The following is a 23,432-nucleotide window of genomic DNA, read 5'->3' as shown; positions in this document are numbered from 1 at the left end:
CTTCTATCAGAAAAGGACGAGTGACCACACAAGAATCAAGATGAGCTATGCTTCAATGGTTTCAGATGTGTATTAGCAGATCTGTATTTGTCTTGGCCAAACTTCTCTGGAAACCACATTCCTACCACACAATTTGAGAAAAGGATCCTAATGTTGCTTAACATTTTTGCCCAGATGACTCTTTTGAGAAAACTCACAAGGGCAGAAAGGCTTGTAATCAGGCACCTGCTGTTTGTGGCTGTGCTGACTTAGCTATTGGTGCTTGTTTAAAATACATTTTTGTACTCAAAAGCTCAAAAGAATTGCCTACAACTTCAGTTTCTCTCAGTCAGGAACCAAAATAAGCCACCTAACCTACAGCAGAGGCATCCATGCACTGGTTTGCTTTGCAGCAGCTCTGAGGGGCTGATAGATGCCATGCCAGTGCTAAACTAACAGGAGGGGAGACATGCACAGGTGGAAGCAGGAGGATGTCCCTTTCAGCAGCAACATGCCATCAGGCTACTTCAGCAGAAACATTTTCTGCAACCTGAATGAAAATGAAAGAAGTCTGGAAACTTCTGCAACTTATGTTTGGGTATGTTTTATATTCTTGTCAGCAGTATTAAAAAAAAAAAGTTTGAACAGAAGCTACATGTAATTGAAAAGGAAATGGTGTTTCTTGGAAACGACATTTCCAATATTCAAAATTCAGCAATTCTACCAAAGAACAATCTTTTGAAATCACTATCTTTTGATACTCTTATTATCCTTCCTTTCCACCTTTACAAAGGAAAAAGTTTTCTCAACCAAGTTTTATATATTCTCCTTCCCACGCACATTTAAAATTTCTTTAGAAATCCTTGTGCATTAGGAAAACTTCAAGGATACACAAATGTCAAACTAGAAAAAGAACAAATTCATCACATATCCTGTATAGAAGAACATGCCTTGTAATAAATAGAGAATATATGATTTGATAGCTGTGATATAAATTTTTATAGGATAAAATCAACAGAGTTTTGAGGTCATACTGAAGTGGTACTAAGAGAATCTTTATACCACACCATTATTTATACTGCAGATTCCAAGTATGTGTTACAGAAGGACTGTCAGGAATGTTTTACAGATTTAAAACCTGAAGTTATTTCCAGCTCTCCTGCCTATGAGGCCAAATGTTTTACTTATCAAATGTTCAACTATGTAAGGCTCACAGGGAGCTGTAAAAACCTGTCATATTGATTGTGTAAAGCTTTTCTACAGTACAAGGCTCAGGACTTCACAGTCTATTAGCTGAAATCATGCCAGGGTTAGCAGCAAGTGCTATTTCCCACAGGAAAGCTGAACCTTTTCCTCCTTCCCATTCTACAAAGCCTGCATGACAGTAGTGTAAAAAATCCTGGTATTTTTACAGTCAAAAATATTGTCTGGCCAGCATTAAATTTTATTCATGTAGAATATGTATTTATGACATCTCTCAACAGCCTTACAGCAATCTGGTTTTTGTTCAAAAATGTGTATTTTACCTTACAAAATATTATAATCACCAATCTGGCCCTCCCCTGTTTGAGTTCCTCTCTCCTGTCTAAGTGCATGATTAGACCATGAATCAGTGTCTTTTAAAAACACATGGTTTCTCCAAAGGATCTTGGGCACTGCGGATTACAAAGGGGGAGAAGGAGGAAAGCAGCTGTTTTTTACCCCTCCAACTCATGGACAGCAGTCTGAGAACTAGAAAAATGATATCAGGAGTGCTTCCTAGAGCAGCTGCCTCCTGCCTGCAAGCACCCTGCACTTTAATACTGTTAAAGGTGGGGCTCTCAGCTCCAACACAAGCACTGATTACTGCTTCAATTTCTCCATGGCAAGCACCATTACACAGGTTAATAAAAAATAACCTGTGCTGCCTGCCTGTGCTCATTACTTCCCCTTTGGTTATCTCATGGGATGCTGCATCAGTTGGAAGTACAGGTAACAATAAAGAACACATAAGTAAACATAAAAGGTAGACAAAGCCTGTAAATGCTGCTAGGAACACTGGTATTTTTTACCTCACAGCCACCCTTTACAGGTGCACAGCCTACAAAAGCAGTTCCAGAACTTCTGAATGCTTCAGAAAACAAGCAAGCTGGTGCCCAAATACATAGCAAGTACTGGAGACCTAAACACACAACTGTAATTGTAGGAAGTTTTAGAAAATACAGTTTTATGAATTCTCATTGCCCTTCCAGAACAGCTGTTTCCTTCACACAGCTAGCATTCACAGAAGAATAAACTGCTTCTATTGAGAACAGAAGAAAAACTGGTGAGGGGGTGGTGTGTGTGTGAAACCCCCATGTGTAACAGCCTGGCCTCGTTGACACTGCAGTAGAAATTGCTGCAACATTTCTTGGACTCTAGCATGAATTAATACAGAGGTCTCCATAGAAAATGGAGATAGAATCATTCAATTAGCTTGGCAATCTTCTTGTTACTGTTCTCTTTGTGCTCTGACAAAAAAACGCCAGAGTAGAAATCAGCACATATCTCTGCACAGTTCTCCATAGCAAAAGCCTGCTGTTTACCAGAGAGATTAAGAGACTGTCATTCAGCAAAAGTACTGCTCTCAATCGACTTTATACTAGGAATTATAATAAAAAGACATTTTCCAAGCACTGCAACTGTTCCTCCCTGTAAGATATAACGTATAAGCTTCTATGTAGTTGTAACTCCCTTCTGATGAAAGAAGATTTCTCATAAGGGGCTTTTAGGAGCCAGCCTTTAGAAGTGTTTGCAACTGCTGTGCTCCATTTTAATTTCATATCACTCTACAGGATGGCAGCTAAGAAATAAGGACAGTCATACTGAACACGAGCAAACATCTCCCCAGTCCAGCATGTGTCACTCCACCAGGCTCCAAGAGCATAAGGTGCTCTGCTGGGTGGAAAGGCAGACATGAAGTGTTCAGCCTAAATGTAGGTGGGGAAGAAGAAAATCTTGTATCTGGGCTGTCAGCATGACTTTTCTTCGGGCTGAAAAAGAAAAAAGCTACCAGCAGCTCTGCTGTGATTAAGAGTGTTTGTGTTTTGCAGCTCTCCTAACAACTGGAGAGCTCTTCAGACAGCTTGGCACACTTTGGAGTCCATGCTAGGTCATCCTTCTCGCCAGGGAGAAAGAAGTAGAGCAAGATTCTGCTCTCTTGGCCATTTTTAATCTAGAATATAATTTAAATTAATGAAATTAAGTTAATTATATTTACCAAGTAATAGCCTAAAGTAATTTGAAGAATTATTATAGTAAACTAGTGCAACTGTAGCAAGGTGTTTAGAGTAATTCCAGTCCATGTTTGTCTTATCAGTCACCCATACCTGAGAAAACTGCACCTTGATCTTTCTTTACTGAATTTTCTGATTTAAGAAAGTTATCTGGGAAATTAAAGTGTGAGAAATATAGAGTGAAGGATCTGCTGGATCTCAGGCTCACTGTGTCTGCTAGCCATTAATTTATGAGCAGAAAGCAAAAAAAGTTCTGCATTTAACAAAAATCTTTTAAAATACTGCTTTTGTTTAACAAATGTTACGTATTGGAAAAACAGTACAAGTTGTTACGCCAGACAAACTCATTCCATGAACTACATATACATGGCATAGAGTCAGCTACAAGTCATGTGAAACCCAAATATTGAGACCTATCATTAGTAAAAAGTCTGGTAAGTATTCTAGACACAATCAGTGTCACAGTTACTTTATACAGCTAAGTCAGTCCTTGAACAGCTCTGAAGGAAAGCTATGATCCTAGCAGAAAAGAAAAAACACAGCATGTGTCTGCTGACTGAATTATTAAAATGATATCCCTTAGGAGAGAAGATATTTTTGGTTTATAGCATGTATGTATATCTAAGCCAAATTCTCAACAGCTGTTAAAGGATACAGAAGACTATAACTTAGCATTCAGTATCTTTATTAGACTAAGCCAAATGTAGTCAAGTTTATAATATAGGTAACTTGCCCTCTCCTGTTATACCAAACAGAAAATGATACCTACTTATCTACAGGTATGATGCAAAAAATAACACACAACAACTATTTTTAATACTGGCTTATATTCAAAAAAGGCTACCTCAACTATGAGATGAGTTAATTTTTAAAATTTGTAGTGAACACACCCATAGAAAACAACTACCATAAGACTGGAACTGGGAGAAGCCCAGACCACTTAATAGAAAGGAGAGTTTCAGAACAGCCATCTGTTTTCTATGCCACTACACAATGCAGCTATTATGAAAACAAAGATGAGTGTATCCTGTGCCGCTCACCAAACTTGCATTTGCTCAAAACCATCATCAACATTGGCTAGAAGAGACTGTCATCTCACACAGCCAAATTTATGTTTTTATTTTTGTCTTTTTCTCTGTCAACATCTATTCAAGAAACATGCTGCAACAAAATCTTGCAGAACGCGCAGTTTTGATGCACTACTTTGAAATTTGTTTAAAGTTTAAAAACAGTGTGTTTTCCTCTGTCTCAATCACCTTATATCTCTAGGAGACCACTTTTAGTTCCTCTCTGCATTCAGCCTTGTATTGCATTAACACTGACGACACCACCAAAGGAAAAAAAAACCTAACAATGCATGCTTACATTTATCTGACAAGTACAAGTACATGCATTCTGACTATATACCAAGACCAGAATGTTCATTACAAAGGAAGAAGAAAATCTCTGGACTTATGCTGGTACGCAAGACTCAAAGAAAGGCAGAAATTAAAACATATTTAAATTCTTAAAAGCTTCCCCCTTCAATAAGAAATAATAACCAGCTTAAAGTGATGTTTAATTAAAAAAGGATGTTAGAAACGAAAATGATATTGAAAATTAATTAGAATAATTTTATAGCCTAGGTAGATTTTTATTATATCTATTTAAAAAAATAGAACTCTTTATTCCTATATGCAATAAAGGAAGCTTGTTACTCCTAACAGGCTTAACCCCTTGAGACTCTTCAACCTACTTGTTTCCACAAGAGCTAAGAAAGATATTAGCTATCCCACCTTTCTTCTGCATACTATTCAAAAACTGTGGTAGAGAACTCAAAGGACCGTGAAGAAGCAATTTTTTCTCTCATAGTCAACTCAAACCATGGCAGACAATAAATCAAAAGAAAACTATTTCAGGAAAATAAAAAAAATTTCTTTTCTACAAGGAGTGTGTTGTATTCCAAATGTACCTTTGTTGCTAAAATCATCAATCAGAACAATTTCTGCCAAGTATTTTCTTGGTGTTCTCTTGATGACACTGTGGACTGTCCTCATGAGTGTGGACCACCCTTCATTATGGAAGACGATGACAACGCTGGAGGTGAGCAGGTTGTCGTCATAATGCCAGTATTTGCACCTACGAAAAGAGTTGCTTTTGTTAGTTTTCACACTGTGATTTACAGAACTGCTTAACAGCATCCTTGTGCAAATGGAATCTTCCTTGACAGCTACCCTTCAGATTTAAGAGACAGGATATAGAAGGTAATGCAGCTTAAGTGCATCACAGATGCAGATACAAATAAAAATATCAAGAAAAGTAGACTGTCAAGCACAAGTTTCAGACCTGGTGCAATTTCAGGGGGCTCCTCCCTTGAAAGATATGGCATATGGAGAAAAAAATAAATATAAGAAAAGAGAGAGAGATAAAAAACCAAACAAAAATAGTGCAGACAACTCAGGTCTTTTTTTCTGAGCGGCTAGAGATGAATTAGAAACAAGCAATGTGAATATTTCCAATACCTTCCCCACTTTCCAATACCTCTAAATCACATTTATCAACAATGGATTTAATTTGAAATTGTAATTTCCCTAATTGCATCCCTAAGTGAGACTATTCACAATCCCCATACAACCAGTCCAAGTATTTCCTAAACTGGAAGTTTCCCTACCTGATCACTAGCCCCTTTTCCAACTATAATAATATAGCTCCTATCACCAAACATAAAGACAGAGCACTTTTGATTCCAATGGGAAAAATCCTTCAGTTTTTCATTTTTCAGCAAATGAAATCTCTACTAGGAAGATTCTGACTTTTCAAAGACAGCTCTCGTATGAAGAAATTATTAGTGACAAATAAAAACTTCTAAACTTACAGATGCACAAACTTCCCTAGTTATAGTTGTCTTTATACAACAAAAAGTTTATGTGCACAGAAACATTGCTGCTTTTGAAAAGAATTACCTCAACCATCAGAGAGCACTAGAGTTTTTGAAACTACATTCAGTTAAACATGGAAAGAACTCACCTAACAGATCCATAGGTATTTAAAGAGTTTCTCTAATGAAGGATGCATCTAATTTCCCAATACACACTTCTCACTTCACGGAAAAGAAAAGACATTGCTAGAAATATACCATTAATTTTGTTCCCGTGGGAGAAGAAAATTACAGAATCAAAACAGATGCTAGCAAGATTTTATCTAATAAGGCATTTAGCTTCCTAGGCATGCTGTAAACAACCTCTGAAACAGCACAATCTCCAAAACTACAAATTACTAACTAAAACCCCTCAGCTCCATAGTTTTTATGCCTGAAGTAGCTGCAGCTAATCATAGTTACCAAAAAAATACCAGACTGGCTGTTTAAAAGGTTCAGGCCATGAATGCCTTCCTTCCACAGATCCCTCTCAAAGATTCCCACTGATTACAGATTGCAGTACCTTCATTTGTAGCACAAGCGTTTACGCTGTCAACAACATACTCAGCCATCTGCAGAGATAAAATGAACACCCTACCTAGGTGTGTCAAGTAGGCTGCGTAGAAGGAAGATTTAATATGTTTAATAACAGATTTATAACAGAATGGTGTTGCTTCACCCATATATTCCCAGTACTAATTTTGGTGATATGGTTACGTTAAATGTGGAAAACAGGGCGTTACACTTTCAAACAAACCAGCACACCAGCTGAATGCCATTCAAGAGCTCTGTGTAAAAGGCAGCAGAACAGCACCTTTTGTCTCAAAGGAGAAGGCAGGAGCTGATGCAGCTTGCACTGTGTTCCTGACCTGCATTGCTAGGAAATCTTTTTGCTTATTTCTGAATACAAAGAGAGGGACATCTACAACGTTTCAGACTGCCTTCAAGGACAAAAACAAAAAAACCTTGAAAAAGAACTCAAATCTTTTGGTCGCTTATTTCTCCCACTTCCTGCAGTATATAGGTTAGTCATATTTAGGAACCAAATTCTGAAGAGCATAAGAATGAAGGAGAGTAAGTCACTTTGCATAATTTAAAAAAGTCAAACCTATTACAAAAGTCTGAATTGAACAATACATCTACCAACAACTTATAAGCATTTTTTGATCTGTATTTAATACATTTTTGAAACATAAATCCAGAGGTCTAGACAGACTTTTTGCTACACAGTCAACTTAAATCTCCTCAAATCGGGTGCTGCTAAATGTGCCATTTGCAAGCAGTGTTGCACTACACTAATATCTCTAGTAAGATCATGCTTCCAGCTTTTTCCAGACACTTTATTTCACTTATTAGACAGCCCACAGACCGACTCATTAAGCCCATAAACTCCGACAGACTGCAGTAACTTCTGTGCACAGTCTTTTTTCTCATCTTGAATTGAGAATTAGAGGTTTGAAATATAGTAGTTGTTTTAGATATGTGCAATTAATACATGTTTTAATCTCTGTGGCAGGTTTTTTTTTTTTCAATAAATGTGAATGTTGCTCAGATATTTGGGTGACAAAAGCCAGTAGCCTCAGCTCTCATTGGCTTCACATCTACAGGGAAGGAAGCAGGGAAAGCTTTCCTCAGTGGAGCTTTTCCTCAGTGGAGCAGCACTGACATCCAGTGGTTGGCAAACCACACACCAAGAAAAGATAAACGCACTTTCCTTATGTTTGAAGCTGGATTTTACAGTACGGGTTTTCCTGTAGATTTTAGGCACCAAAAAAAAGGCAAAAAATGTGCCTGAATTTCCAGGAATGCTCTACGTTTTTAAAAGACAGGGTAAGGTAGATATGAATACCTTGCAGCTTAGGCAAAAGCTGCAAACTGTTGAAAACACACTGGCACATATTCACAGTACAGAAGGGTCTGTGACAAAGAGGATTTAAATGTTTCAGCCTCTACCTTCATCCCCTGGGTGCTTCACCCCCTGCCCACATTCTAGCACAGTGTCCTTTCAGGTGTAGCCTGCAGGCCAGCTGTGGCAATACACTATGCGCCAAGTTGGTAAACAAAATCACTTAAGAAAGGTATTTTAAATTCTTATTGATAGAGCTGAGAGATGGTACATTGCAGCAGATATGCAGGAATGACAATGCAGCATCCTTAAGCCAGGCTTGTCTCTAGACATTTCACATCACTTTTCCCGAGCCCTGTAAAGAGTTATTGCATGGGGAAAGAGGAACAAGCGTGCACAGATTTACGAAGGGCTGGCAACACCTTCCCCGGGCAGTGCTGCAGGGAAGAGCTGCTCTGTTTATGCTCCCTTTCCTTGGGGATTTCATGGGTGAAAGGAAACAACACCTTCAGATCAGTCCATGAATAAAAACTTTCCATTCCACAATCAGTACTGGTGCTACTGGGGAAAAACAGGACTGACTCATCACTGAAGCAAGATGAAACCCTTCAGAAGGCACAGTTGTGATCTAATTGAGTGAGTAATGTTTTTTCTGTCTATTAGCTTGCATACTTAGGATGTGAATTAGTTCTACTCCCTCTCCACCCTTGGAGGGAACAGCTCTGCTGGAGGCTGTGCCACAACAAGGTCCCTTATCCCTCAATCACAAAGCTGTGCACCAGCCACAGCAGAGAGGAGTGCTTTTACAGGAGACTGTCTGCACAAGAAGCTGAGCATCTTGCCTGGAGTGCTCCTTGGCTTGGGGAAACTTGTGATCTTACAGCTCTGCACTGTATTCATTGGCTTGCTCTTAGGATGTCCTGGTGGCCCACAGTGGTGATTGTGGGTACATGGTCCAAGGCTGGGATGCCTATAAAGACTCCCTGTTAGCTACCACCAAAGATGCAGTTATAGAATCAAATTTCCTCAGGCTGAAAAAAAGCCAGAAGTGGAGTCTGCTTTTCCTGGAAGAGGAACCCAACCACCAAACAAAATGCAACAGCTGAAAAAGGAGAGCACCTCGACAGCAATTTACGGATGAGCCTCATCAGATAGATACCTAGAGGGCAATTTAAGATCTTGAGCCAACAGAAGTGTTTCTCCTGCCATGCTGAACCCCTGACTTTGCCAGCATATCAGCACCTAAGCTTCAGAAGAAGTAAGAAATACCATGACTGTGTATATCACGACTCTCCATCCTCATACTATTTTCCTCTGACTTGCACCTGCACATACCAGGGACACATTGGTACATCAGGACACATCAGTGGATTTTAAAGCACTGTACTTGTGTGCTAAGACCAAAATATACCAGCACAGATTCCTCCAAGAGGGCAGGCAGCTGCCATCACATTTGTGTAATCACTCCAGTAGCCAAAGAAGCTCCTAAAAAGCCGATTAGCTATTGCAAGACGAGGGACCTGAATCAGTACAAAGCTCAAGGTCTCAATTTATTATTTATCCTGAAATCCTAACCAACATAAAAAAATTGAATTTCTCTTCTCCATTAATATAGAACTGTTCACAATTTTAAATTGCATTTTAAACTTTATTTCACGTTTAAAGTGGTATGAAATTCATAGTTGTGTTATCACCTAGTATAACTGCTTTATAGTGCACGCATTTTCTCAACTCTTTAGAAGAGTTCAGCACAAGCAAATCCCAAAAACAAGTTAGGAGATCTGTTTTCATTTCTAGTTTCCTTTTCTATTAAGTCTCCTTGTTCTTATCTTACAAGGAGACAGACATCTAGCTGACAGCATGCTGTGTACATATTTTTAATACTGAATTCAGGGGTCCTTGTTATTTTAGAACACCAATTTATTATGACTACTGCAGTGAACTGAATCTAACCCCTAGGAAGATGGATGGTAATTTTTTCACAAAACATCTTCAAATGTTTGCTCATCTGTATGGTTGACATTACCAAGGTCATAGCTGAGACAAGCTGCTTAACACCTGAGAGTCAGAGGGATCATTGCTAAGTCTAGAGTAGACAGAATAGACAGAAATGGATCACAGTACTGGGAATTTCTTTGTTAGGATACAACTTGGTACATCTAATGCTAATAGTGGATTTGTTACCTGTGAAGTCTTGCAGGGCATTTTTGTGCACCAGCAACATCAAAATGAGATTACAGTAGTGGACTTACAAAACAGGGTTTCTGGAAGAGAAGCAAACAGACAACCCAAGAAGGACAGACTGACCAGCTGAATAATTTTTTTCCCTTCAGCAGACAGCAAAACTTCTATTACACATTACCAAACAGCTTAAACCTATGATGAAACAGCATTTGCTATTTTAAAAATAGCTACAAGCCTTGCTCATTTCCATTCCTGAAGTAACTTGCCAAGCTATGTGACTACATTTTATTATTAGTGCCCTTGGAAGCAAAAGCTATATATCTACTGTACCTCTGAAAGCACCACAAACCAAATCCAGGGCAAGGTTTGCATAGAAACCAAATATTAGGGATAACAAGAGAATGAAAGGAATAACCTTTGCAATTTTTCTAATTACACAATTCTTGCCCATACTATCATTTATCCAACACTGAAAAATTTGAACCAATAAACACCATAGAGTAGGAAAGCTGGGGTACCTAGGTGGCTAAAACAAAATCTTTTCCTTAGGGAAGGAGAAACTCCCATACAGGGAGACGGAGCAAAAGCCCTCTGCTTTCCTGTTTTGGTTTGAAGGGAAGAAGACTCACAGTTCTTGAAGCCTTCTGCAGTCCGGTGACACACTGTGGGTATCGCAGGGAGGCTGTGCCTAATTTTGGATTTATCAAATTTTTACAGGCTTTGCCTAATATAATAGGTAGAAAGAAGCTTGAGGCAGTGAGCTCGGTCCCACAGAAATACTGTATTTCCACCATGCCTCGCTCATCAGATATTGAACCTTGAATTTCCTACCCATGCTCATCTGGACTGCATTATATCTTGTTATCATGCACATTTATTTGAATGCTTTAGCACAGTACAGTCTGGCTAATAGGAACAAGACAGAGCATAAGAAGTGCATTTCATTTTTAGTTACACATTCAGATTATGACTCATTTGATACGATGATTCCTCCATGTGCCCCAGAATTTCTAAGCTGCCAGGTTGGCACCTGGAGGGTTACACGAATAGCTGCAGGAAATCACTCACACTCTTCTCTGCCCTTCCATTGAAGTCAAGGTTTAAGCCAGAATTTAAATATCTATATATATATGTTTTTGTTGAGTAAGAGGTCATGTTCAGAGCTTGGTCATCTCATTTCAGATGACATACAGAAAGGTAAGTAAATCCAGCCACAGGTAACACACCTGGTGCCTGTGTCAACCTCTTGGTACTCTTTAGGTGAATTATTTCTCCCTCAGAACTTAACATTTGCAACACTAAAGGGACAAAGGATCCATTTTCTCTGTAGTTTTCATTACTGGGACCTGAAATGCTAACAGAAAATGCTGGGTTTCACCTTAAGGTGAATGCCTGGAATTTAAATCTTTCCTGACTACATGAGATGCTCTCACAATGCATGCCTAATTACAATTTAAACACTATTTTTTTCCCCTCCAGGAGTCTTGCCAGCAGTAAGGTAGCTGATAGTCTGCAGTGGAGAGCTAGCTTTCCTGATTTAGTGTGACCACTATAATTCACCTGAATCTCAGCTTCAGCACTCACTGAGATGCACAAAAATTTATGTGCACATTATAAAACTACAGTAATTTCACGACTATAAGGCGCACCATTTTGACTAAAATTTTCCCTGGAACCCGGAAGTGCGCCTTATAGTCCGGTGCGCCTTATCTGATCTACAAAGTTCAAAAAAATTGCCTACCCGGAAGTGCGAGCTGCGAGCCACGGGGGGAGCCGGCAGGGCCATGGCTGCCAGGTGGAGGTGGGGCGGAGCAGGGGTGGGCACGCCCCGGGCCTGTGCAGGCAGAGCCGCCCCTCCAGAGGCACGCCCCGGCCCTGTGGAGGCGGAGCCGTCCCTACACAGGCACGCCCCAGCCCCGTGCAGGCGGGATGGCCCCTCTAGAAGCACCCTCCGGCCCCGTGGAGGTGGAGCCGCCCCTCCACAGGCACCCCCCGGCCCCGTGGAGGCGGAGCCGCCCCTCCACAGGCACCCACCGGCCCCGTGGAGGCGGAGCCGCCCCTCCACAGGCACCCCCCGGCCCCGTGGAGGTGGAGCCGCCCCTCCACAGGCACCCCCCGGCCCCGTGCAAGCGGGATGGCCCCTCCACAAGCACCCCCCGGCCCCGTGGAAGTGGAGCCGCTCCTCCACAGGCACCCTCCACCCACCGTGGAGGCGGAGCCGCCCCTACACAGGCACCCACCGGCCCCGTGCAAGCGGGACGGCCCCTCCACAAGCACCCCCCGGCCCCGTGGAGGTGGAGCCGCCCCTCCACAGGCACCCCCCGGCCCCGTGCAAGCGGGACGGCCCCTCCACAAGCACCCCCCGGCCCCGTGGAGGTGGAGCCGCCCCTCCACAGGCACCCCCCGGCCCCGTGCAAGCGGGACGGCCCCTCCACAAGCACCCCCCGGCCCCGTGGAGGTGGAGCCGCCCCTCCACAGGCACCCACCGGCCCCGTGCAAGCGGGACGACCCCTCCACAAGCAGCCCCCGGCCCTGTGGAGGTGGAGCCGCCCCTCCACAGGCACCCCCTGGCCCCGTGGAGGCGGCACGGCCCCTACAGAGACACGCCTGGGCCTCGTGGAGGCAGAGCCGCCCCTCCACAGGCACCCTCCAGCCCCGTGGAGGCGGAGCCGCCCCTCCACAGGCACCCACCGGCCCCGTGGAGGCGGAGCCGCCCCTCCACAGGCACCCCCTGGCCCCGTGGAGGCGGCGCCGCCCCTCCACAGGCACCCACCGGCCCCGTGCAGGCAGCACGGAGGGGCGGCGGCCATAGCCCAGCCCCGGAGAGGCAGCGCGGAGGGGCGGCGGCCATAGCTCGGCCCCGGAGAGGCAGCACGGAGGGGTGGCGGCCATGCCCCGGCCCTGCCGGATGCAGGCGGGCCTGGGGCCCCGCGGCACCGCCCCTGCCAGGTATAGGCGGGCCCGGGGGCCAATGACTGCCGGGTTGAGGCGGGGCCCGGCCAGCAACCGTGCGGAGGGAGCTGGGGGCGGAGCCTCGCTGCAAAAAAAAAGTGCGCCCTATAGTCCGGTGCGCCTTATCTGATCTACAAAGTTGCGAATTTTGCCAACTGCCGGCGGGTGTGCCTTTATAGTCCGGTGCGCCTTATGGTTGTGAAATTACTGTAGTTTTCTTTGTTACAGAACAGTTCCAGTGTATTATGCGGCATTGGAATAAAGGATTTTCCCAAGGTAACATGTGAAATGAAACCAAGTCCCTAATGTTGAGTTTCCAATGATATAGATACCAAAAGTAATTACTGAAATCCTTTTTCTTGTAACAGTATCAAATATGTAATTTGTAAAGTGCTATAATTATGGAACTAATCACACTCCTGAAGAAAGCAGGCTCCACTCCAGAGCCTTTGTATTCAATCTTCTTAGCTACAACAAGATTGACTGCACAAGTAACTACTTACTGTAAGAGAACATATTAAATTCATGTTATTTGCCCAGAGTAATAAGACTGTCCATTTCTAATGAGCAGCCAAGACTCATATGGCTTACTTCATACCCTGAGTAATTAGTTAAAGCTAAAGATTTTGGGATTTTTTTACTCTGGTTTAGCACTAACAATTTTCTATACAATTCAGTATTTTTAATAGCATTTGGACCATAAAAAGCATCCAAGCTGGTACCATCAAACTATGATAGGAAAAGTACCTTTACTAACAGCTCTGCCTTACTATCACATAGCTCTGTATGTATGTATTCTTAGTAAAGTTAGGAGTTTATTCTTGGCAAGAATTCCCTCCATTGTTTATACCAAAAATAGTTGAAAAAACAAACACCCTTCAAAACTACATGTGCAATTTTTACAAACAAGCCAATTCTCATTCCCTTTTGTTCTATAAATGAGCTGCAAAAACAGTTGTCCAAAAATACATTTCTGTATGCATATAACATTGTACTCAAGTAAGGAAGAGCTACCTTTTCAGGTTTTTCAACAAAAGCTCATTGCCAGTTGCTCTGTTTGAAGTCAAAGGTGACCTGTGGCAACAGATCCAATTATTCAAGTACAAATTTGTATGGCCCAGGGGCTATGCCCTGCAATAGCAATAATGTCTTTATAAAGGAAATCCACAGAAGGAAAAAACATTTAAAAATATTTATTCTGCCGCAATCATACTGACAGATGTGTGTGGGTGATGCAGCTGAAATTCTAGCTCACTCTGATGAGTAGACAGCAGCTATTTATTGTCATACCGAAAAAAAAAATCCAGCAAGAGATTAATTTGTCTCATGCCATAAACATTAATGATGCTTCCTTTCCCAGTCAAACTATTTGATAAAATTCCTTCAAAACTTATCAATAGAAGCTGTCAAAAAAAATCTAGCTTAAATAAAGTCATAAGACTAAAACCCTCTGGGTCAGCAAGAATAATTTGTAAGCAAGTCTTCAATGGGTTGGATAACAACAGCATATCAAGCCTGAGCAAAGCATGTTGAGCTCTAATCCTTTCTTTCAGCCAACACAGTTAATTACCCCGGCATGAAATCTGATGAACACTAGAATATCCCTGGCTTAAGGGCTCTACAGGAGTGCAAGTTTGTTAATAGGTGAAACCAGGAGTTTCACACTGCATCACTCAAAATATACCGTAAGAGAATGCTTCTTCACTTCAAAAGTGCAATAAGCATGTCTCAAACCCAGTAAGATATAGCAATGAAAATGGCAGGTGTGGACTGGAGTGTTCTACTGTGAAAGTATACTTCAAAAAGGAAAACCTACATTGATTCTTAGTGCTTCTGAGCTACAAGTATAAAAAGAGGCTACTGCAACTAATGCATCATAGATAAGTATATTTTAGAAATACTGAATAGAGATTCCTTGGAACATCTTGCACTTGCTTTGGTGTTGTGTAACCAAGCGTAGCTCCTGTGAGCCATACACTAACCAGCCTCAGAGCTCTACATCTGTGGTTTTGTCCATCAGACAGCTTTCTCTTTTTGACTCTTCCATGCATTATTTACATGTCTCCTTATATCTGTCATAAGAAGTTAATGGTTTTGGGTGCTAAAACTGTCAAAAAAGGCCCAGGAATGGCATCTTTGAGGACAAGCTCCCCAAAACACAGGAGCCATCCACTCCCACAAGCAGTAGGTCAAACAGGCATGGCAAACAGGCATGGCTGCACTAAGAACTCCGGAACGTAGAGTAGGAAAGGTAGAGGCATGGACTGGCTACCTAGGAGGAGTACAGAAATATTGCCTGAGCCCATTAAGAGAGCACTAAAGGCAAAGCTTTGCAGAGTTGAAATCCATAAGATGGAAAGAGCAACGAGCAGAACTTGTAGACTACAGATAGACTAAAGAAAACATGAGTTTACTGATAAAAGAGATTAAATTTTGTGTAAATGAACAAATAAAAGACCAAGACACTCAACATCTGGTTTGCTGGACTGTTTACCTGCAAAGTTTGCTGTCACACCCCTCAAGTCCCTGAGTCTAGGGGCAGCCTGCAGAAGAGAAAGAATATCCACCATAGAGGTGAGTCAGGGACAGCACCTCTGGATGGAAGAATTGTGATGTGTAGGGAAGAATCAGAGCACCTGACAGGACAGAAGACACAGGCAGGAGACACCTGCTTTTGAAAAGGGGAACTGTGAAGAAGGGAAAGACAGCATGATTAGAAACCAGATGATGTTAGCAGTAAGACATACATTCTTTAAATGCACAGGGTGGTGTCCAAACGAGGGAAACAGAAACGAGCATTACTTGAAGCTAAGTGCATGCAAGTAGTAAAAAAAAAAAACAAAACAAAAAACCTCAAACCCCAAGTTTGAGAAATAGTTTGCTGAAGTATGAAAGCTGCTATTGAAATATTTTTTTCAAACACCAGAAGTAGGATGCCTGCCACAAAGTCTGTTGGGCTGATACATGATCAAAATGAAAACAGATCACTGCAGAAGCAGGAAAGCTAAATGTATTTCTGTTGAACTCCTAGAAGAGAATAAAAATAAGGGCAAGTACACAGTGATACTTCTTGCAAAATAGTCCTATCTTCAGATAATCTGCATGATAGGTTGTTTCTACTGGAATTTTCTGCCATGAATAGCCTCACTGCCTTTTTTTAAAAATAAACTCAGTATTTCCTAAACAATGCAACATGAACTGACAACTGATTGTAGTGCACTGCTGACTCTGGTCTTGTTATCAAATAGAGGAACACACAACACCATTTTTTATCACAGGGTTCTGGGGTTCTAAAGAATTGCAGACCACTAAGTCTGACTCCTGTGTTGAACAGAAGCTAGTAATAAATAACAAAATCAGTAACCACAGACACAACTTTTGCGGAAATGAAGTCATGCCACAGAAAAAATATTATCATCTTTTGAAGAAATCAAAAATCATGTGGACATGAGTGAGGCTATATTTCCAAAACATTTGATGAGGTTCTTTGGTTTCTTTACAGGCACAGTTTTTCATCAAAGTATGGCAGATCTCTTAGGCTGAAGTCCATTCATTCCAAATTTTAAGCAAGTTTTGACTTAGGCAGCATAAACGACTGTGCTGGGAGCTAAGCAGTCCACCTCCTTTTCCAGGTCATTCCTGAACAATAGGAAAGTTCTTGGTAGCTGCAATTAAAATGACTATAAACAGCTGCAGAAAAATTCAAGAACACTATCAAGGAAATGAGCCAGCAGGAGAGCTCAGTACAAGTGCAAATGATTGTGTATGGAGTGTTAGATCAGTCAGTGCTTGTACTCAGTGACAGATCCTAAAGCCTGCTTACCACTGGGGAAAAAACCAAAAAGTTAAAAACATCTTGGAGTCGAATGTGGATAGGTCTTTCAGAATTTTAGTTCAGAGTTAATGAAAAGGGAAATAAAATAGAGGAATAATAAGGATGGAACATGAAACATTTATATAGACACCTCATGGAGCTATCTCTGATATTCCCACATCACAGAGCAGCAGAGTCACAGAGGCACATAACAGTATCTATATCTGGGAGAAGGGGTTAAACAAGCACCACATTCTGCAGTCACTGACTCAGGATGTAATTAATTTCAAGACTATAAACGCATTCAAAAGACAAGTCTGTGCACAGAAAGAGGTCTCTGAAGCATGACAACCCTGTTGCAATTTTTGGCTCCAGTGTCCCAGTGCACTGGTTGCCAGAAATGATGCTTATCCATTCTTGTATGTTTTCTCATCAGCATATGTTTTTGGCCAGAGCCAAAATTGTGAAGAGAAACAATCACTGATCAGACCCAGTACAGATGCATTTTTAAAAATTAAATTTTATTTTAAAATACTCTGAGCAAGTGGATCATTATACTAGTTAAACAATTAAATTCTTGTTATTCCTAGCAGCAATTCTCCACAGTTATCTCTTGACTTTTTTTTTTTTTTTCTGAGAGGACACCTCCTTGTTACCTGACAGCACTCACTCTCAAACCTCGGTCCCTTTTTTATTTCCTTAGTATGGTGTATTTACCTTGGATCCAAACTAATCCAGAAAATGTATCCTATTTTTACTTCAGCTGTACCTCTGTGTAGACTCTTGAATACAAAAAAAATTTAGAATTCAGGGAGCAATTAAATTAATATAATTCTTCCCAAAGGCTAAGATCAATTTTATTGCAGGTCTGCTAGGAAGAAAGGATAATGTCTAAAACATAAATGACTGCTCTTAAGGGGCTGCCATCTATCAGGATGATAAAAATAGATCAAAAAAGGGTAAAAATCACCAAGTTTAAAGAAAAAAATTTCTTCCAGCTACTGTACATAGGTTTAGGCAGGGCCAGTTCCACTTCTTTGCTGTTAGAAATATGGATGCAAACAGGTATTTCTCTACCACAATCCAGTTTATGTTCCCCCTAGCCCTCTTGCAGAGTCTTTCCCTCCTGAAAGACTGCAGTGAGAAGAGCCATCTTCTAAATTTTGTATGCTGACTTTTACACATCCCCATACATTCTTGATTTTTTAAATCAAACTTATGACTTGCTGTATGTCAACACAAGTGCTGGGCATCAACACTGACATATACTGGTTAAAATCCATAAGCCAAGAGTATGTGATACTGGCAAAACAGAAATATTCTAATGTACCTGACAAAAAACTTCAACACATGATCCAGAGTCATTCCTCTCTATGGGATACAGCAAGAATTAAGGCTTTTTACAGCAGCTGAGACTGCACAGAATCACCAGCAAAGTTCCTACTGAATCAATAAAGGTAGCTGGCAAATCATCCTGGCAACATGTCAGACTACAAAGTCAAATCCAAACACAGCAGAATTGAATCTCCCTTTACTGGCATTTCTTTCCTCTCCTCTCTCCAGCAGGGACAAGCCCTGAGGCTACATGGCTTTTAAGCTGAGAGAGACAGTTCTTGCAGCACTGTTTCACTCCTGCTAGCACAGCCTGGGAAAGCATTTGGCATACTTCACTGAACAAACCTGACTGCACAGGGTAACGCCTCAAAATTCTGATGCTTGAAGAAAGAGAGGGCAGAAGGGAGGTCTAGCTATCTAAGAACAAATAATTCAGACTTTACCAGAAAGATCCTCCTCAATTAGCAATGCCAAGATACTATTAACAACAACAACAACAACAAAAGTTGCTCTATATTGCTCTTTCATAGGATTAAAGTGAATGTTGAGTAGCCTTACCAGCCATAAATGTCTTTTTAAACAGACCAATGGGAGGAAAATAAATGGTGCATCCAATGGATAATCTGCTACCTTGTGCTGCCATTCTCTCTGCCATTGGGGAGTGAGCAGGAAAGTGAGCATGTTGGAGCCTGAAAGCATATAGCAGTATCAGCCAATCTCACACTGCTTCCCCTCTCTTCTGTTCCCAGGAGACAGGCAACCTACTTAGGCAATTGCAAGCACCCCAAGTATTCAGTACATAAAATAAGGGATGTAATGTTGTCTGAAAGATACCTTTTATTTGTATTGTTTTTTATGCTGTTTTGTTCGGTTGCTTAGAAGATTAACCATTAAATACCTAACTGATTTGAGCTGCTAGTTTTGACCTCCACAAAGGAAACAGTTTCTAAAATTCATCTTCTCATGGCTGTCCCTCCTCTTACTCAAAGTATTTTATAATTTTTGGGAATATCTATTTATTAATGTCCTTCAGAACAGAAGACAAATTCTGAGATTACGCCAAAAAATACTTCAATTCCACTTACAGGTGTGGAACTATCTGAGAGATACTGTATGCTCTCTGACGCCCTTCACCTTGAGTAAAAATGAAGGGGAGGTAGTACTTGAGTTCTGCTGCCAAAGATATGGCAACTCACGTGGGCAGAGGCAGCCCAGTCCCACCTGCATGTGACACGTTGCCACCTCTGCTTTGCTGTCCTTACAGAGTGAAGAAATGCTTCAGCAGAACACCATTGTCTTGGGAATAACCTCCTAAAAAGAAACTGCTGACCTAGACAGGTTACCCAGAACATTTCTTCCCTTTCAGAAAAATCTCTTTAGTATGAAGGAGTGACTTATGAGCACAGCAAAGAAAGAAAAAGTGAACCCCCAGGACAGGTGGCACTTGCTTGCCACCAACAGCAGACAGACATGGTCCTCTCCTCTGACTGCCAGCAAGTGGAAACCTTTAGTAAGTCACCTGAGGAACACAGCACGAAGAATGAAATGCTGCATTTGTGTGCTTCATGTGCTTTCAGTGAGCGCACACCACATAGTAAATTCAAGCAGCTGCACATGCATGGGTATGAGTCAGACCCACAGCTGGCCAGTTCTCTCCTACATTGCAAAATGAAAAAAACACCCACCATAAAAGCCCAGAGCAGAGCCCCAGTAACCAGTCAATGAACCACCAACAGATTATTTACCACAGCTGGAAACATACAGCCCAGAGATTGGCACCCAGTCCAGTATCAGCATAGCTCCATTGCTGGGGATAAGGACGAAGTGAAATCTGTGAAGTACTTAACATCGTATCTAACTTCATACACTGCCCACAAAACCCCAACCAAAACACTGACTAAAAAATACCCTACCATTAAATCAGCTTGCTCAGAAACCTGTTCCTAGCTGATATTTAATAAGCAAAATTATATAAAATGCAGGTTAACCTGAGAGCAAAACTGGCTTCCACATATATCAGAAGTCAGAATAGACTGTGTAAACCTGCTAGTAATTATTGGGCAAATGTTAGTAACCTTCCAGAATTTTCAAAAACAAACTAGACACCCTTTCAGCAAATAAATGTTTTTTTCTAAGCTTGCTTTCCTCTTTAGGGCAAATGCTGTGAGAAACTGTTGGAAAACTATTCCAATAATTGCTATGGCAGATCCATACTTCCGTTACTGCAGAAAATTAGGCAGTGTTATTTAAAGAGAACAGTATTTCTTTGTTTCTGTTCTCTATGCTCCATTTTAAAGGCACCAGGGTAAATCAAAACTGAATAAACTAACTAGCATAGGGATGTGTCTAGTAAAGACACTTCTTCCTGAAGACAAATCTTAAGAAGTTATGGATCAAGAAAAGATATGGCAATGAAGACTATGGCTAGACACAGAACATGCAAATACATGCAATTAGACACTAAAACACACGACTTCAGAGATAAATCACTACAGCTTAAGTATTCATGGAAGGAATCATTGCAACAGCATTAAGAAGAATATAGGGAAACATGGTATAGTACAGCACTCATGCCTTCAGCACAAGAAGTCTTAAGTGGCCTAATAAATATTACTTTAAGAATCAATTCAGATATATGGAAAACAAATAACTGGGAAAGCAAATAACTGAATCCCATAAAAACAGAACTAAAAGAAACAGAAAATTTGCTTACTCTTCTTGACGCAAGTCATTAACGCTCCGATCTAGTGAGATCATATCACTTGCCACCATATTAAACCCGAACTCTTTAATGCTGGCTTGAACAGATTCTTTGTAATCTGGTCCCAAAACATATGGCTTTGCTTCCTCTCCAGGGCCACCAACAACACCATGAGGCTCAGGCTCTTTGGGTTCAAAATTGCCAAGGACTCCAGGTCGTAACACAGGATCTGGGTATACAAATGCCTGAGGTTTAAATGTGAGATACTGCCTCTGGATGATGTTTTGCTGCTTGTTATCAACACCATGATGATTTAGTTCATTTTTGGCCTTATTTTTCCTTCGAATGGATTCCAAGTCCACTTCCACACCTTCAACATGAGGCCAAGGTACCACAGGTTTGAACTTCTCATTTCCTAATCCATGGTCTCCTTTGTTTGGCAGGAGTCTGTTAGCTTCTTTGTCATCCTATATACACACACAGAGAAACAGTAGACCATATAAATTGATAATCCTTTATTTACATCCAGTAGCATAATGCACTATACACACACAGAGAAACAGTAGACCATATAAATTGATAATCCTTTATTTATTTACATCCAGTAGCATAATGCACTAAGAGTTGGTACTAAATATATGTTGAGCAAGTATGGAGAAGTCTCTGTTGAGGGGCTCTATGAACACTTTTTATTAAAGCTACTGACTGCTGAAGAATTTCACCAGCTGTTGTCTGCACTTACCTTGGTGAGATGGAAACGACTGAATGCCCAAAGCATTCCCAAAGACCAAATACCTACACAGGACATGTTCATCTCAATATAGTTTGAGCTGTAGTTCAAACTGATGTGCAAGGAGCACTGACAGTGTTTTATGAAGGAGAAGGTGACATGGAAGCAAACAGTGCCACAGACCACATCATGGCATCCTTGGTCCCACTGTCAGACAAGGAGTGTTCCTGAGGTTTCTATGGCTCAGACCTCTGCAGGCTCTCAGTGGTGACTGAAAACAGCCTCAGCTGGGAAAGAGTGCTGTATCTGTGAGTAATGGGACGCTCACCTGCGGCAGCTGAAAGCCACATATTATCCATGCCCTCCACACACCTCCCCATCCCCCCAACTCACGCCCACCAAGCTCCTCCCTCTGCTGCAACAGCTTATTTGCAGCTGGGGGTGACACTGATGGCATCGGGGACAGCAGGCAGAAATGAGATCAGCTGCATGGACACAGGCAGACCTGCCTGGGGAGGCAGTGCTGGGGCTGAAGAGAACTGCCACTGGCACCTCCTGCAGCCTAATTCAAAACAATTTTACTGCACTCCTCCCTCTCTCCACACCAAGAGATTTGAAGTTCTCACTGTGAAGAAAGGCTGGCATTTTGAAAACTGCTCAACATTTTCAGTTATCAGTGAGGTTATGGGGCTGGAACAAGGGTTGGTGATTTTGGAAGACGCTAGGCAGAAAGGCTTTGAAGTGTCTGAGTGTGAAATCTCCAGAACACAACAGCACCACCCATGAAAGCACTCCAAAACACACAGTCACAACTTTTTCCAATACTAGTATCCAAGAGTATGACAGGGAAATGTTGCTGAAGGTTCAGATACCCCGCTAAATTTGTTTATTTGTAAGCAGGACAAATGTTAGATCATTCAGAAATCTGCAGGAAACAACACGCATTTTAGCAATGTCTCAGAATCAAACAAAATTTCGAGATTAGGAGGATGTCACCCATTCAAACCTGCTGAAGGCAGGTTCACAGTGAGATGGAGTTTCTCAGAGGCTTGTCCAGTCACACCCCTTTGTTCTTGGGACAACCTGCTCCAATTGCTTGACCCAGGGAAGGTTTTCTCACTCACACCTCAGTAGAAGTTTCTCACATTGCATCTTGTCCTTTCAGTCTGCAACCCTCAGAAGATTTTCTTTCCATTTGCTCTGCAACTTCCCTTTTTAGGGCGAAAATATGCAATTAGATTTTTTCCAGCCAAACCCAGCTTCCCTAGCAGGTCTTTGCTAGGTCCTCTGCATATGTGAACATCTCTCCTGTGTTGGGCAGTGTGGGAGGAGAAACCACACAGAGTGCCAGACAGCTAAGTTCCTTCTAGGGCATCCACCCATTACGCACTCTGCCTTTACTGCAACAAGCGTACAATGCTGACTCATGCACATGTTCAATTAAATCACATAATATAATACTTCCTACTATATCACACTATTTTCCTCACATCATTCTGCATAAAAAACTTCAGAAATTAAGAAAAACACAGTATATAATATTTCTAGGTTAACATGGAAATTATTAATGGAATTGGCTCTAATTCCAAATAAGGAGTTTGTTCAAGAAACTTTCTGAGTTCTCTGTTTGTTATAGTTTGAACAGGGAGGACATACAACATACAGAAATGTTACATTATTCTGTTCTGCCATCATCATTTTTTCAGGACTTTTTTCAAAAGTCAGTGTTAGAAAAGGGAAG

At 41.4% G+C, this 23,432-nt stretch overlaps 1 protein-coding gene across 3 annotated transcripts in view; it reads right to left on the bottom strand.

Moving 5' to 3' along the window:
- The window catches only part of GALNT7 (polypeptide N-acetylgalactosaminyltransferase 7), a 101,121-nt gene that overhangs the window by 19,446 nt on the left and 58,243 nt on the right, over positions 1-23,432 (bottom strand). For all 3 annotated transcript variants that reach the window (XM_033061072.1, XM_033061070.1, XM_033061071.1), the window contains 2 exons: positions 20,974-21,428; positions 5,185-5,351 (listed from right to left, as the gene is read on the bottom strand). In XM_033061072.1, the coding sequence (XP_032916963.1) occupies positions 5,185-5,351; positions 20,974-21,428 (622 nt within the window). The remainder of the gene's footprint in view (positions 1-5,184; positions 5,352-20,973; positions 21,429-23,432) is intronic.

Source organism: Catharus ustulatus, chromosome 5 (assembly GCF_009819885.2).
Source record: "Catharus ustulatus isolate bCatUst1 chromosome 5, bCatUst1.pri.v2, whole genome shotgun sequence".
In the NCBI taxonomy this organism is placed as follows: Eukaryota; Metazoa; Chordata; class Aves; order Passeriformes; family Turdidae; genus Catharus; species Catharus ustulatus.
The sequence above is the reverse complement of the archived record's forward strand: the minus strand, read 5'-3'. Positions and strand labels throughout refer to the sequence as shown.